Source organism: Cyprinus carpio, chromosome B12, assembly GCF_018340385.1.
Source record: "Cyprinus carpio isolate SPL01 chromosome B12, ASM1834038v1, whole genome shotgun sequence".
Taxonomy (NCBI): Eukaryota; Metazoa; Chordata; class Actinopteri; order Cypriniformes; family Cyprinidae; genus Cyprinus; species Cyprinus carpio.
In genome coordinates this window covers 21,087,686-21,105,861 of record NC_056608.1, presented here as the reverse complement: position 1 = coordinate 21,105,861, position 18,176 = coordinate 21,087,686, and the positions used below count along the sequence as shown (strand labels likewise).

The 18,176-nt window shown below is 37.2% G+C and overlaps 1 protein-coding gene across 1 annotated transcript in view; it reads right to left on the bottom strand.

Annotated features, from left to right (window-relative positions):
* LOC109075898 (cadherin-10-like) overlaps positions 1-17,899 on the bottom strand; it is a 53,428-nt gene extending 35,529 nt beyond the window's left edge. The window contains exons 1-2 of the mRNA XM_042735941.1: positions 17,676-17,899; positions 10,982-11,320 (exon numbers count right to left, since the gene is read on the bottom strand). Coding sequence (XP_042591875.1) covers positions 10,982-11,179 — 198 coding nt within the window. The 5' untranslated portion in view covers positions 11,180-11,320; positions 17,676-17,899. The remainder of the gene's footprint in view (positions 1-10,981; positions 11,321-17,675) is intronic.
* Positions 17,900-18,176: the final 277 nt, after the last annotated feature.

Here is an 18,176-nt window from a genome sequence, read left to right as displayed (position 1 = left end):
TTAAATTTTTTTGAAAAAAATCTTGTATGCTCACCAAGGGTGCATTTAGTTGATTAAAAATACAGTAAAATAGTAATATTGTGAAATTTTAAATAACTATTTTCTATATTACAATGTAATTTATTCCTGTGATGCAAAGCTGATTTTTCAGCATCATTGCTCCAGTGTCCAGTGTCACATGATCCTTCAGGAATCTTTCATATATGATGATTTGATGCTCAAGAAACATTTCTTACCATCATTTAATTTATTTATTTAATAGAAAGTTTAAAAGAACAACATTAAGTATGGGATATAAGTTATTAAGTATGAGTTATTCAAGCATAGTGTGGTCTGCGATGTAACTCCTTATGGCTATTTCCCAGTTTCTGCCTATATTCAGCTCATTAAACCAATGAGTGATTAGGTAGATTTCATACCACATTATGGATCAGTCTTACACACACACCAGTTTACATATGTACAGAGCTACTGGAATATTCCCGCATGACCATGTTTGCTGTTTATTACACACAATTTTTAGTATTTTAGCCAACTAATTCATTCTCATTCATGTTTTTACAATAGCAGACAAGAGGGTGAAGGATAAAATTGTAGACCAGTAACCTTTTTAAATATGCGACTGTTACGATGTTTTATTTGTATATTGATTTATGCTTATTACTTGAACTGTTTATAGACTTAAAGTTACTCCATTATGTGCCTGTCTCCTCTCACTCCTAATTTGATTGCTACATTGGTACAGTGAGACATATATGACCGAGTTTGGAATAATATATAAAAATAATAAATCAATGTTACATATAATGTTCATAATTGAGTAATAAAAACATTGGTACAGTGAGACATATATGACCAAGTTTGGAATATTATTGAAATATTCTTGTGCGTGTAAAGTGGTCACTTATTTATTCCACTGGGGTTTTGTGAACATGATGCATTTATATAGTTATAGTTTATATTATTACTTTGCATACCAGAGGCCACAATGCAGTTTTAAAGGTTTAAAAATATAACATTTGATGCTTTATGAAACTGACTCTGTCTCTCAAGTGACCTGGACTTGATCTGGGAAACATCTATGAAGCCTGTGTTTTTAATCAACCTTCTGCTACATGATGTTTACAGTCACCGACAAGAACGCCAGAAAAGTCCAAATAAATAAATCCAGAATTTGTCAGCCGCAGCGAGCGAAAAGGGGGAACGTCTCTGCTTTCAGCTCCAAGCCAGTAATCTATGCAAACATTAGCATGAGAGTCATTAGCATGTGGTTAATGAAATGTTTGTGCGCTGTATCTCACGGGTCCACATTCTCCTGAGTGACAGAGCGAGTGAGGGACACAGCATGCAGGAAAGCCAAAGCAGATATAAATAACTTGAGATAAGATCTAATTATTTTCAACATATTTACAGCCAGCGACTCCAGACCCAAGTGTGATGGAGATTGAACCAATTTTTAGGAAGAAATGACATCTCAAGATGCATTTCTTTCTTTCTTTCTTTTCTTTTTTTTTTCCTGATGGAAATGTCAAATATAAAAATGTTTGTTTTGTTATTTATTTATTTAGTTTTTTATGTAGAAGCTATCATAAGTATCATATGAGTAACATAAATCAATAATGCTGCACTCTTAAAAATAAAGGTTTTTATGGGGATTTCTGGTGTATGGTTAGAAACTATAACATTCAAGGAACCTTCTCAAAGCACACACGATTCTTCACACTCTTAGAAATAAAGCTTCCAAAAGGGGAGTCTCACAGCAATGCCATAGATGAACCATTTTTTTCTGGGGGGGGGTTTTTCCTCAAAGAACCTCTCAGTGATCCATTCTTAAAAGAACCATTTTTTCCCTTTACTTTTAAGAACTTTTTAATAATCCAATCATCTAAAACGTTTTTCCACTATAAAGAACCTTTTGGGCAATGGAAATGTTCCATGGATGTTAAAGTTTCTTCAGAAAACTATAGAAGCCAATAAAGAACCTTAATTTTCATTAAAGAAAGAAATTATTCTTTTAAGAAGAACCCAAAAATGGTTCTTCTATGGCATTGCTGTGAGACTCCCCTTTTGGAAAATGTATATTTAAAAATCTATGCCCACAGTATTTAAAATATAGTTTAGGCATAAGTGATGAGTTACGGTTCCCCAGAACTCACGAGTTTAGTAGGTGCTATTGAATTTCTAATCATTCTTCATAAGTGTTGATTGTGAACTACAAAGTTTCAGAAATTACTAATCAGAATATAGCAACATGAACGCATTCTCTTAATGCTCAAGTATTTGGCACGGTTTAGGGAAGAGTTAACATTTAAACCAGACAGAAAAGCATGACAGATGACATCAGCCACAGTCTGAAATCTGCCCTTGTTCAACCTTGATGTTTTTAACTGAACATCTGAAGGCCTTTAAGTCGTATGTTAATGTACGCTACACTTATCATGCATTATATTGGTGAAGCATGGTTTAATTCTCTCTTTCATTCCAGAACAAAGCTACAGAGGACCTCCAAAGAGTATTTTCTGGAAAACAGGACTTTCATGTTAGTTGTAACTAAAGGAAGCCGATATGAAGATGTAGATTCCATTTTCATCTCCGCTATGTATAAAATCCCTTGACAGCACCATAATTAGTCTCTCTATGTCCTTTATTGTGAAGAAATCCTTCAGCGCTGCCATGGCCCACACAGACGTGAGTTTGAAATCCATAAAAAGACATCTGAGACAAAGACATGCAATGAAAGCAGACAACCGCATAAAGCCAATACAAACTCCAGCTTCTCTGGGCTAATTGGTATTTGTCAGACGAGCATCTACACACGATTAAAGGGTATACATAAAACATTGCATTAATCTCTGAGGTAAACACACGCTAAAACAACAACAATGGGCTTCATTAGGTCATTAATTTGAGGTGGACCGTGGTCGAGCCTGAAATTCCCTGGAGGAATGAAAGCGATGTGTGAAAGATGTTTTTGGCCCTGCTTTAGTGAAGGCGTAATGTGTCTCATAACAACCTGTCTTGTTCTATAAAGTGCTGCGGCTCTTTAGCCGTTGCATATTATTTCAGCAGTCAGAGACCAGGAACTGTTTGCTAAAAATACTGCACAGAGAATGGAGAGCCGGAATAAACATTGACATCGTTCGAAGCAGTAATTTAGTTTCAGTGCTTTTTAAGTCATTAACACAAAATGCTTTGTTCTAAATATAAAGCATTTGAAAACTGAAAATACTAAAGGTGCCACTTCTTGGAAAGTGCAAACAAATCAGGCGGACCTGTAAAATGTTAAATGGACCTGTGAGGGCTCAGGGTTTAGATCAACAAAACCTTTTACATGTCAAAAAAAAAAAAAAAAAAATCTATTTCAGTATTTTTATCTTGTTTTACAGTTTTTTTTTTTTTAATCAAGATAGATTTACTTAAAAAGCAAAACTACTTAAGATTAATAAATTGTCCAAAATAATTGAGTTTATTATGGAAGCCTGTTTCCACTATGGGAAGAAAAAGATAATTAATTAAACAATTCAATTTTATTTTTATTTTTTGTAATTCTGACTTTTTTGTTCTAAAAAATTGCAAGATATAGTCTTAGAAATTATGAGACATAAACTTAAGATTCTGAGGAAATAGTCAGATTTGTAAATTAATAACTTGCAATTGTGAGATATAAACTCACAATTGCATAAAAAAAAGAAATTAACAATTACCTTTTTCTTTTTTTTATTATGTGGCTGAAAAAAAAAACAGAATTGGGAGATATAAACCTGGAATTGCGAAAAAGTCAGAATTCCTAGTTTATGTTGTATGTTTCAGTTCTGACTTCACAATTGTAAGATATAAACAAAATTGGTAGGTATAAACTTGCAATTCTGGGGGGAAAGTACAAATTTTGAGATAAAAATCAACAGTACCCTTTCTTAACATTATTTTCTTATTATTAATTTGCTTTTATATATTTATTTATTTTAATTCTGTGTCATAAACAGGTTTCCATAGTTTATGCTTAAAACAAGAGAAGAGGAAAACAAATCCATGAATGGAGCAAGAAAAATAAACTTAATTCATAAAGAAAATAATATTATTTTCCCTACACCAATGGCAATTATTTGGCATTTTTTTTAAGCAAAACCCTCACTTAATTTTGTTTATTTTTTCAGAAAGCAACTCAAATAGGCCTACATGAATGTATCTTGATTTAAGAATATTTAGATATTTGTGCTGAAAAACAAGACAAAAACAGTCAAAAATTTTGGAGTGCAGAGTTCAATTAACATGGTGTTTCACCTGAACATTTGCTCCATTGGTTGTTTATGCCGTTTCAGACAAAAATCATCGCATATCGCAAATGCACGGCACATGTATGACTGCTTTAGCTACAGGCACCTTAGTAACTCGCCTAATTGATTGTAAACCCCATTTATTTATTTATTTTCCAACAGGTCTATATCACAATACACCAGATGTTTCGTTTCTACAGTGTAGCCAATGTTTTCCATTTGGCTGCTCACTGGAAGACTCGGGGTGTCCTAATTACTGCCAGCTTCAAAAAAAAACAACAACAAAAAAAGAGAAAGCCAAAGCACCTCTGGGCCTCTGGGGATGAATTAAAAGACATTTCAGAATAAGGCGTCTGTCGGCCATGTGGTGGCCTTTCGCAGTGACTCATGAAAAATATAAGCAATTTGATTCGGCCTCATAGATCCTGATTCAACCCTAACCACAATCCCTCTGTTCATTTCAAATGCACTACAAGGAGCGTGCCGCATGGCAGTGAATACTGATCGCTTGCTCATTTGCTCTGGGAGCACTTTTTGGCACAAAACCACGCTCTCTGTGGCACCGGCAATCCTGAACAGATACCCTTTGTTTATTGGCAGGAATAAGTCTCCGGCGTGAGGTTGCCTAAATAATCTCTGCCAGTCAAAAATCCAAGCGTGTCCCCAAAGAGGCAACGTGGAGAAATACACGAAGCGTGCCAGTATTCCAAGCAAAAGTGTGCCTTTTCCATTAATTTTTGAAGGATGTTCTTGATTATAATGAGCTGACAGTTGAATATGAAGTAAAGGCAGTGCAGATTTATCCCGGCCTTGCTTTCATTTGCCTTTGCTAATTCGCGTAGCACAAAATTAGCCTTTGACTCGGAGCAGCTTTAGGAATTAAATCCCTTGCACACACACAGAGGGATTGTCAGCCGAGCATGGGAGAAATCATTGACAATTCTTGTCAGGTCGGCGGTGAACACTTGCTTAGTACTGCAGAGAGGAGATTGTGAAAATGAGAGCCCAGGCCCAGAACGGATACAGAATAATTATGTATTTTCCCCCCACCCTTTCTTTCTTTGTGTGTATCTTGAGCTCACTCAGAGTAGGACAGAGTCGCATTGGAGTTGACTAATTCGACACAAACGCAGCGGCGCAATCTTCCTCTCGCTGGCTTGCCTCACCTCTGTTGCCCCTTTTGTGGTTCCGCTGTTCGATGTTAATCATAAGGCCACGCGGTTTGCGCTGTAGTTTTTACCCTTTTTTTTCTGTCACTTGCAAAGGTTTACAACAGATTTCATCGCATGCAGACTCTCTGAGGAGTTGAAAAGCACATGAACCCAAACTCAGCAAAGCTCTCTCTCTCTTCTAATCTCCTCTGCTGGCTGTGGACTCCGCTGGTTCATTTGAGTGGATAAGAACACGCGCTGCAACTAGTTAGATAGCTGGAGGTTCCTGTGAGGCCTGACTTTGCTGTGACAGAGAGTGAAAGAAGAGAGGGAAAAAAATTCTGCAAGATCTTTATCAGGTTTTATCCAACTCGTTCAGCATGTTTCTTTGCAGTTTTTTGTATGTTGTGTTTGGGTTTTATTAGACGGCCATGTGGTTTGGGTTTTTATTTTCTTCCTCTTTTTGTGGTTAATAAGTATTCACAGTATTTAATTTGAGGTGTAATATACATTAGAACCATTGCCTGATATATAATGAGAATAAGTTTGCCCATTAGTGCATCATAATGCAATTAATTTGACTATTAATGCTGCTATTAAGGTTTCAATACTATTGATACCTATACCAGTATTATTATTATTATTATTATTATTATTATTATTATTATTGTTGTTGTTGTATATTTATATAATAATATTCTATAAATATAAATAATAATAAAATTGTTATTATTATTATTATTATCATTATCATAATTATTATTATTATTACAGTTTAATTACAAATAAATAAATTATATTTATAATGTATTAATCATAATACACAAGTATTTATTGAATATATATATATATATATATATATATATATATATATATATATATATATATATATATATATATATATATATATATATATATATATATATATATAAAACAGAACTCAAAAAGTATCCCAGTGACATACTACTTCCAGAAAGACCATAAAGTGTGCATCCAGTGGACTATGCCATGAGGCCACAGGATAAGATTTGTAAATGGAAGTGTAGTACGTCCATATTACATTACTACTACACACATTCAAACAATATAAAACACAATATTTATTGTTACAAAGTACGTACTTATTCAAGAAGTATCTACTCAGAGAAGTATCTACAGCTATCTACTTTTTTTGGGATACCACCTCAGTGATTAGCTTTTCTGTTAGTGGCCCATACATAGCTTATTAAAAAGTGTCATTTTTAACTCGCAAATCATTCTATTCAGAAAAGACCTTCTGACTAAATGTAGCGATGCCCCTGATATACTTATGTTATCTCAGTTAACATTTAATATTAAGAATTGGCATTCTACATCACGTAATTAGTTGACACTTGCAGTAGTGCTACAACTGTCAGATTAGCATGAGTTTTCCCTCTATCGCTTCATGATGTGGTTCTCCACGCTCAGATGAGTTTATAATCCTGACGAGTCCTAATGAACCTGTGCTAAATATTTAAACATTCAAATGTGAGCCAACACTCTGATTTTTCGTTATCAATGCTTGCAAAATTGATCAAGATCAAGACTTTTTTTTATTTACTTTTTTATTAAAGCACAGTATTTACATGAAGAGGATCAAAAGGGTTAAGTAGACACAAGAAGAGAGCAAACCGGGAAAACAGGACAGTATGAACGGGTTTATTTGCACAATGCATTATGGGGCTTGGAGAAGGTTAATAGGATTTTGTTCACATCAGTAGCGCTGATGGCACGCAATGTGAGCCGCTGCCCCCACATCAAACTCAAAACACAAAAGCGGCGAAATGCATGGCGGGCTTCAGAACTTCTGAGCGTCTTGCTGCACAACAGGGCTGTGGCGCATGAGCGGTCATAATGACCAGTGGATGTCCAGCCAGATGTATCTGGATTTGGAGTGTTCTCTTTTTTTAAATATTATGGTCTGTGCTGTTAAAATTTAAAAGAATTCACAGTAGTTTTAAGCTTGAGTCATCACGAAATTACATTTCAAAAACTGCCTCTTTAATCCTGTTTGTTTTGCATTTCTGCCTTATGCAGCTTCATATTAATTCAAAGCAGAAGCTGTTTTCCCATATCATACACAAACTGAATTATAAATTATAGTGTATTTGCTCTGTAGAACATGAGTGCTTATATTGAATTTCTCACTTTCATATTCATCCCAGTTGCAGTGATGACGATGTGACTGTGAATTATTCATATAGTGTGTTTGTGTGTGTGTACATTGGGGAAAATATTTATTTGATCCCCTGCTGATTTTCTAAGTTTGCCCACTTATAAAGAAATGAAGGGTCTGCCATTTTTATGGTAGGTTTATTTTAACATATAGAGACAGAATACCAACCCAAAAATTCAGAGAAAAAAACAAACAAACAAAAAAAAAACACGTTATATAAAGGTTAGAAATCGATTTGCATTTCAGTGAGTTAAATAAGTATTTGATCCCCAAGCAAAACATGGCTTAGTACTTGGTCCAGAAACCCTTGTTGGCAAGCACAGAGGTAAGACGTTTTCTGTGGTTGGTCACCAGGTTTGCACACATCACAGGAGGGATTTTGATCCACTCCTCTTTACAGATCCTCTCCAAATCCTTAAGGTTCCTTGGCTGTTGTTTGACAACTCAAAATTTCAGCTCCCTGCACAGATTTTCTATAGGATTGAGGTCTGGAGACTGGCCGGGCCACTCCATTGCCTTAATGTGCTTCTTCTTGAGCCACTCCTTTGTTGCCTTGTTGGTATGTTTTGGGTCATTGTCATGCTGGAAGACCCATCCATGACCCATCTTCAGTGTTCTGGCTGAGGGAAGGAGGTTGTCGTCCAAGATTTTACAGTACATGGCTACGTTCATTTGCCCCTAAATGCGGTGAAGTCGTCCTGTACCCTTAGCAGAAAAGCATCCCCAAAGCATAATGGTTCCACCTCTGTGCTTGACTTTAGGGATGGTGTTCTTGGGGTCGTAGTCAGCATTTCTCTCCTTTCAGTCCATTGCGGCGTAGTATGTTACCACTATATTAGAATGATTTCTGAAGGATCATGTGATACTGTAGACTGGAGTAATGGCTGATGGAAATTCAGCTTTGCATCACAGAAATAAATTAGATTTTAATGTATATTAAAAAAGAAAAAAAACAATCCTGTATTTTTGATCAAATGAATGCAGCTTTGACGACCATAAGAAACTCCTTAAAAAATCATTCTGATCCTAAAATTTTGAGCGGTAGTGTATATTTTCCTCATTGCAAGATATTACTATATACTAAATAACTATAGATTAAAAAAAAAAAAAAAAAAACATACTTTTTATTTGTATATTGTTGTGCAGCTACTTTTAAAAAGTGGCTTGACTGTTGAACTAATTGAAACTGTAGCTTGTTAGTCGCACGATATAGATATGTCATGCAAATGGCTATAGACTTCACAATAGAAAAAGATCCATGAAGTAAGCGAAGAGAGTGCTGTTGTTTTATAGGAAATATTCTTCCCATTTTATGAATTATTTCTGGCTCCACACTGGAAAATAAATCCTCTTTTAGGGCTTGTCTTTGTCAGGAGACAGTGGAGGCCTTGCTCGGATAGACATAAATATGGTATCCCACAAGGCTCCGTAAAGGTTGCTGAATTATCTTTATGAGGAGAACCATCAATGGCTGTGATGGCTTCTCGCTGGGGCTCTAAGTACATGTCTACTGGGCTACACAAGTTCTCACGCGTCACCCACACACACACTAGTAAGAAATGTGGGGGAAATGGATGGAATGGATGATCAAGTCACTCCACAGTGGTCTCCCTGAACCAGCATGTGGGTTTTTCGTTCTCCCTCGCCCTCCTACAGTATTTATGGGAGCCCTGTGTCTTTCTGGCACTTTAATTGGGAACGAGAGTGGACGGTAGATGAGAAGCGGGCCAAAAGCATGTGATTGCTGTCATGCCAGAGAAATGCAGCAGCCAGAAAAAGAGGGAGAGATAGAAGGAGAGAGAGCTAGAGAAAAGAGAGAAGCATCAAAGCTCTGGGAAGGAGGCCAGGACACTGCTGAGTCTGACACTTCCTCAACCGACGGACTCTTCGCAGTCAGCGCTGTTTTGTTGCCTTGTCACGTAAAAAGCAACGCTATGAGGGCGGAATCTCATTCTCATTTTGATTGATTTATTGTCTTCTCCTCACCCACTCTTGCTTGCTCGCCTTTCTGTTGCACATGTTTCTTTTCTTGCATTATTCCCCACAAAAACAACACTGCACCATAAGAGGAAGACATGTTGATCTGTCTGTACTACCAATCCTCTCTCCACCCCGAACTTATCACATGTTTACTTGTAGAAGATGAATGCGATGATGAAAGCAGACGTCTTTGACGTAAAATTGGCCGACCCCCTCCTCCTATGCACCGCAGGTATAACTGCTGCAGTCTCTGCCGTCTGACGCCAGTGGCTTGACAAGTGCTCCGCTCTGATCTGAAGCCATGAGAGTTGCATTTCGGCTTTTTTATTTTTTATTTTAACTGAATCGCGTTGCACTGGTAGGCCCACCTTTCAACAGATGTCACTTAGAGGTTTGACTCTCGACTGATTTGTGTTCTGATTTGATCCAAGTTAAAAAAAAAAAAAAAAAAAAGATCAAGTGTATGTTGAAAGCTGGGACATATGCTGTTTATTGTATCAGGTCACGGTTATAATGTAAGCCTTTGAATTAAACCCACAAAAGCATATCGGTTTTGGAACGTCAGGATGTGGTCATTAATATAAAGAGGGTTATTATGGCACTTTGTATCCCACACATCGATTCATTCTAATAGCCTACATTCGCATTGATTTTGTTCTAATACATCATTAGCTATCATGCTGAAAGCATTATCCGTTAGGTAGGAGTTCATTTGATGTTCGTAATTCATGTTCGTAACTGACCCTTGTGCTTGTTTGTGTTGTGTGTTAATGGTCAGACTGACTGAAATTGCTCATATTATACTGCACAGTAGCTCACTGGTAGAGCGTGATGCTAGCCATCACATGGTTGTGGGTTCGATTCCCATTTATGCAGCTGGCAAATGTTCAAATCCACTGCATTAAATGTATAGATTTTATCAGCTCCTGCATTCCCTGGGAATCAAACCCAGGATCCACTAGAAGGAATATGCACAAATCTTGAAATGCACTTTTTATATGCACATTTATGTTGTGCGAAAAGTGTAAAATAGCCTTTAGAAAAAGTGTTGGTACCATGATATATATATGATGGAAAAGCATGCTATTTTGATCATATTCATATGTATGCCATTTTACCATAATTGTTAGGTGTTTGAAATAATACCAAGGCATTATCAACATCCAAACCCAAACCTAAATTCAATGGCATTTTCACATAATGCATAAGGGGTAAAAAATAAAATAATCTCCACTTACACATGATTCACTCTGAAAATATGTCCACTTCTTCACAGTTATTCTGAAACACACACACACACACACACACACACACACACACACACACACACACACACACACACACACACACACACACACACACACAGCAACAGCCCTTACCTTTCCAACATACTGCTTTCCAGTCCCCGTCCACTCCTCTAAGAGAAAGAAACTATTCCACATCCATCCTCGTTTAGTGCGTTGTAGAATCTGTCCATCCCGATCCGACGTGCTAATTCCAGGCACCGGCCGGATCAGTGCATCACTCCAGCCCAGCAAGCAGAACAACAGGAGGAAAGTAAGTTGATTGATTATCATTGTATCCGATCACTCCTGGAGAGTCCTTGATAAGGAATCAATTAAGAAACAGAGCTCTGTGTTGAAGATACTGCTGAATGGTGGGAGCGACGAAATGGGGCATCTTATCCTTAATTCTCCTAAATTCTGTCTTCTTGAGGCCTGTGACAGATGGAAAAAGATCATTAAGAAACCATTTCAACGCAATATCAGTACAAAGCTAAGTATTTGCTAAATTACCTCTGGGTCAAGTGCCACAGTCTACAAAGGCACTCTGTAAATTTATGTTAGCTGACTAAAATCGTGTTGGCTAACTAAAAAACGAATCGTTAATATTGATTGATCACAAAGGATTAAGTGACTCAAATTTTAGCACACAGCAGTCTCTCAGTGGTCTCTAATTGATGAACTTCATGAGCCCGAACGTCTCTAAACATTTACTTTCCTCACTTTGCACAGATTTGCGGTTACCTCAAAAATGCGGCAATAGCCAAAAAATCGATAGCAAACGCAAAATGCTGAGGACTTCCACTTCTATAAAACAAACTAGTGTAAAAGAAGCAAAGGCAGCGGCTCACTGAAGCGGTCTCTCCTCCAGGACTAGTTCTGATAGGTAATTTGGAGGATGTATGCATAATTTATTGGCTTTTGGAAGTTAATCCTAATAAATCTTTCTTCCCTCATTTGACGAAAGCCCATTTTCCAGGAGTCTGCAGGAAAAGGCCAAGGAGCCAGGTTAGCCTGACAGGCATTCATTACGGCAAACGTCTCCAGGGGTCTCGTGAGCAAACGAGGAGCAGATTCATAATGTTGTGGCGTTTATGTTTAACAATCTGAATCAAAGAAAAGAAAAGAAGGGGAGGCTTGGGAAGGGGGTGAGGGGGGACAAAGAAATAAAACACATGGTGTCAGCAAGGCCATCTCGGCGAACAAAGTGAATCCTTTCATTGTCTAAGAGCAAATTAGTGCTCTGGTTCTATTTGATGTGACTGAAGTTATGCATGTAAATGAACACTGTCTTGTGAATACGAATCAAATAATTTACTTAATGAGATATGGATGAAGTTAGGAATTATTCACTAGGCAGCGTTTGAAAGTGTGCAGACTACTGTAATTTGTGGAATCACTGGCTTCGCTAATGCGAGTAATGAATTTTGTCAGACCCAGCAGAGGAGGCCTTTTGTGGCCCAATCTTCCATTCAGACATGTTTCAATGCAGCCCAGGGTTAGCTGGTAGGGCACAACTTTGACATTCAGATATTCCTTATGAATTAATCAGGATTTTTATTTTCACGAGACCAAGCTGAGTCTTTCACATCCGGTATGTGTCGCCCACATTTGATTTTACAGTGAGGGTCCTACTGATCGTTCAGGGGCATGTAATCAGCAGCTGGCATCGAAAAACCTGCTCAAGTCTCTGGCGTGACCTTGACGGACAGATCCAGATAAATCTCCATCTGTCAGTGTCATGGTCCACGACCGACTTGATTGATTTAACGGTTTCTATGACACGTTTTCCATCCGTGGTCTTAGCTCAAGGGCAAGCACGGACAAAAGAGTAATAAAAATGAGTTCTGATTCATGCATGTTTATTGCACGCTCTTTCAAAGTCTGATGAAGCAGGCGCTGCCCTCCCAGAGTTTGCTCTTTCATAGCACTGATGGATTTAATGGAGTTCTCAGTGATGTGTCATTTAACTATCAGTTTTATCTTAGATGTTTCTCCTAGAATTGCTTAGGAGAAATTAAAACAGCCACAAACTGCTCACACTAAGTAAGTGTATAGAGCTATAAAATGAATGTGGATAGCAGCACAGATAATGTAGCCTATTGCAGACTTAACCTTTTTCTCAGAAGAAAATAAAATCGGAGAAGCATGAGATGGTTATCATTTTATATGTTTATTATTTATATATTTATTTGATGTATTGCATGTATTTTTCTGGAGTCTGCTAAAATGAACCAACCAATCAATGCTGTTTAAAGTTGCTCTTTTTTAGCTCAGGAGATTTAACAGAATTCTTAGTTTCATTCAAGTATCATTTATTTGTCTTGTATAGTTCTCGTAGGACCCCGCAGAAGAAATAAATATCCACTACTGTTCAAATACAGTACAATATAAGAGTACAGGGAGGAAAAATGTATGTGGAATGCAGCACAGATCATTTAGACTATTGTGGAATTTTCTCATAAAAAAAAATAAATAAATAAAAAATAAAAATAATTCTGAGAAGAGACATGTACAGTTTGTATGTATTTCCAAAGGTCTGCTAAAATTAATTGTGGCTCAAATCCACAATTCAGTCCTCCAATCAAGTTTCTCACTGTTATGTTTCAGATGATTCTCCTTAAATCCCTTAGAAGAAATTAATAGCCACTAAATAGACAATTATTGAATTCACAAGGTTAGCTATACAATAAAATGTAGATAGCATACAGTAGCTATCATACTGTAGCTTTTCAAAAACATAACTTTTGGAAGAATGTGATGTGATTATGTATTTATTTATTTATTTATTCAGCAAATTTTGGTATATTGGCAAATCTGAACACAGTTTGTGAGATATTTTTGAGATCTCTTCTAAACATTTGTGGTTGAAATAGTTTATGTATGCTGTCTACAAATTGATGTTCCACTGGTGTTCAAATGTTGCTGTTTTAACGGCGTTCTCAAGAGAGTTATGTCTCAGTACACTTTTTTTTTTTTTTTTTTTTTTTTTTTTTTTAGCCACAAATAAGACAAATAAGACAAATAAGTGTTAACATGCAGTAAGAGAATAAAGCTTCAGATGTGGACAGCATAGCTCAGATACTTTGATTTTGGAAGAATTTGATGAAACTTTTTAATGCAGACTTTGGTATGATGGCAAATCTAAGAAAAAAATAAAATGTTGTTGAGATTACAACATGAGATTACCAAAAAATAATAATAATCTGAGAATCAAGAGATTTAAAATCTTATCCATGCATACTGTATATTTATTGCATATGCTGAAGTCACAAACAATTTGTGGTTCCCATTGTTCATAAGCATTGTTTAAGAATTGGCGTTCTTCTCCTCAGGGTGCTTTTGTTTTCATTAGGCATGGCGCGTTGAGTTTTCAAATCACACTCTGTACAAGATTTTTGCAAGTTTACACAACATAATAAAGGAGAGAGAGGCGCTGCATATATCCAGCTCAGTCGGGAAGATGTTAACACTACAGCAGTAAGAGGACGTAGCTTGTGAAAAGGCCTAGACAGGAGATTGTGTGTTTTTATGATGACACACTGGGTGCCAGAAACCCATATATATATATTTAAATCCTGTTATCGTGCACTCTTAGCCTTTCCTCTGCAATGTCAGGAACGTTCTGGCAAGAAAAAAGTGAAATTGTGTGCACCAATTTATGCGTGGCGATCTTCATGATTGCATTTTCTAATTATCATTCAAGACTGTCCTTGAGGTTTAATAGCATTCTGGATATTAATCTTTGCTACAGCATGCCTATTAAGCATTAGGCCAGCGAATCTTTTTTATTATTATATTGCCTGTTACCATACAACAAAGACAAGCTATCTTGCCAGATGTTTAGGACTGTCACTTAATTATCTCACTTTGATTAGTGCATTAAAATCTTGTTTATGTGCGGCAGTAAGGGAGGATCCGTGATACTATAGGGGGAGGAAAGGAGGAAGCACGAGGGAGTGGAGCGAGGAGGAAGAATCTTCTCACTTGTCCTATTAAGAGCATCTAATTAGTGTGTATATGTGAATTTGGGCATATGTAGACATGCTAGTGGAGGCATAATGAGGTAATGCTATATAATTATAAATTAATTAGCAGAGAGGATGGCGAGTTGTCCTTCCGGAAAACTCCACGCGGATGACCCCCATTGATCGTTGTGAGACACTGAAAACATTTTGTGAGCAGTATTTTGCAAACGGGTGACAAAGTTCAAGTTTTGTAATTTGCAGACTTGATTGACAGTGATATATAGCCCAAGTCTGCAGGATCAGACCACTAGCGCGAGCACAGACCCGCCAAAGTCTTTCTATGTAATTGCCGTGGTCCTGTCTGCAAGGTAGTGCTATATTTCTCCCGAGGTTTATAAAAGCAGTCTGGGCCAGTGTTGTCTTTGGGGAATACATCTGCCAGAGTTCAACACAGCTTCGTTCACTCATGCTACAGTATCTGCCTCCAAACACCCCCCTCTTTCTCTCCTCAGTATATTCCCCCTAAGACCATATCAGACACGGATCATTTAGGGAAACTGGGTTATTTCAGTCCACACCTGACTGTGTTCTGATGGATGACTGGAGCCATATGTGGGATACGGAGGCTTGTGTCTGTGCATTTGTTGTGCTTATTATTGTTTTCAGCACTTCTCGTTTTCGTGACCTTGACATCTCAAGCGTTAAAGGATGGAGACTTCATTCGGGTTATAAGTTTGATGGCAGAACTTCACTTCTGGAAACAGGATGGACAAATCGCTTAATAATATATATAGACTTCATATGCGTTGAAAGATTGAAATATTGCCCAAGGCCTGTCTGATTTCTGACAATCAAAGAAGCCTCACGGTCTGTCCGGATTACTCGCAGGGCATCAAACTCTCTGACACAGTCAGATGAAGATGGACATATTTGTTTTTTGTAACATTTACTATTGCAGAGCCCTTCCTTCACATTAAATGTAAGGCTGGGGCTTGTAGAATCAGGATTGTGTGGTTTTAAATGTTTGTTTGTGAAGGTAAAGTCATGAGGGTTTAAAAAGATTGAAGATCAAGCATGGTTAAGACTGGGCTTCATTGCTGCTTAGCACTGAATTTTGAGCCACTTGGTGGAGCTAACTCTCTCTCATATAATACTAAAGTTCTATATCTGTGTCTCGCACTGTTTCGCTGTGTATATCATGTGTCTTAAATCTAAAATCATTTGGGAAGGAATCAAGCTTTAATTCTGACTATGATATTTTTAAGAATGAATATATATATATATATATATATATATATATATATATATATATATATATATATATATATATATATATATATATATATATATATATATATATATATATATACTTAAAAATATCATAGTCAGAATTAAAGCTTGATTCAATCCCAAATTAAAGTTTTATTGCTCCTGGGCCACATCCATGCAAAGTATATAGCTATACAGTTTTCATGAATATTCCATCATTACTTTTGAAATTTGACCTTGGAATCTCGCAAATCTGAGCAAAGTTTGAGACATTGTTAAGATTTCTTCCAGAGGAGACCATTGTGATGTTTTTTCTCAATTGGGAAAAATCTGAAAAGCAGGAGACAATAGGAAAGGTCTCCTTTTGCATTCAGTTTAAGAAAATATTGAGATTTCATGTGATTTATTCTTTCATATAGATTATGTTTCCAGAAGAATAATCCATATAAAACAGATAAAAAGAGTTACATAAGCCTTTAAATGTCTCTCTAGACATTCTGTGTGCCGTCAGTGAAAGATCTTCTATTCACAGGCTTTTGTGTGTGTTTCCAAGTGAATCGTTTTGCATCGAAAGAGATGCTATTAGTGTGGCTAATTTAGAAAGCAGAAATGCAACGAGCACTTTAGAGGTTAATTTGTGTTGGACAATAATGACCACTCACTAATGACTTCCAATACAGAGATCCAGTTGATCGGCTGTATTTAGAAGCAGCCTATCCTAGTGTGTATGTGTGTGTGTGTGTGTGTGTGTGTGTGTGTGTGTGTGTGTGTGTGTGTGAAAGAAACAGTGAGAGTGAGTGAGTGATTAGGCTTGAGCAGCGGGGTAGACTCTTGCTGTGTCCAAAGCAATACATATTTATGAAATATTCCTGCATGTCTCTCTCTCTCTCTTGCACACACACACACACACACACACACACACACACACACACACACACACACACACACACACACACACACACACACGTACATCATTTATCTTCAAACTAAGGCATCCATTAAAATAGCTGCCAAATGACACACAGGTCAAGGCAATAATCTGCTTATCAGAATCAAGCTAAAGCATTTGTATAATTGCGGGATTCATATCAGAGCATTTGTCAAATAAAATTACCGCAGAGCAGCTCTTCCAGCCCGTATGAAGTTTGTAGATACCTAGTTTGCCGTCTAAATGCTTATTGTATATGCACATAGAACAATCTTATATGATTGTAGCAAAAATGATTTCATCATAACTAACGATAATTCTCCATTTGATCTTAAAAAACACTTTACATCCATATTGGCAAAATATATATAAATAAATAAAAAAGAAACAACGCACCTCTAAATCTGACTTCTCAAGACTTCGATCAGTTTCTAGCCAGGAATTCCCTCTTAATTCCCCACAATATAACCTCACTTTACTGACACCTCAATACATCCCGCACAGTAAGTCCTTGAGCATTAATATGCTGGTGAAACATTCAGAAAAGCATCCAAACCCTCTCTTTACGTCCTAGACGCATTTTCTGAAACCACCTGCAAAAGAAACTAATCAGCCATCTACTCACACTCTCTTTTTGCTTTTGCCACGTCTTTCTCAGTTGCTTTAAATCCGTCTTAGCCACTCCTTAATCAAATAGTTCCTCCAGTGTAAAATGATCTCCACGGCAACCACTCTGCAGGGCACATCTGTCTTAATGATAAGCTTTAGATTCAGCGAGCGAGAGAGAAAATTACGTACATGACTGCTCTCTTTCCGGACTCACCTCATCCGTCTGAGCAAGAGTGGGGGACCGAGAGAGCACAAGAGCAACAGAGCTGGAGAGGGAGGGAGGGACGGACAAGAGAGAGACACAGAGAGAGAGAGAGAGAGAGAGAGAGAGAGAGTTTTACCTTCGTTGTCTATACTCCCATTGTTTTCTGCTGTGTTTTGAGCACACTTCTATATCTCCTTAGCATAAGCTCCTCGCTTGTCACCTTCCCTCTCAGTTTTCTCTGTAAGACTGAACATTATCCTGAAGCTAACTGTGCGAGAGAGAGAAAGAGATGTCTGATTGCTTTCTCTCTTT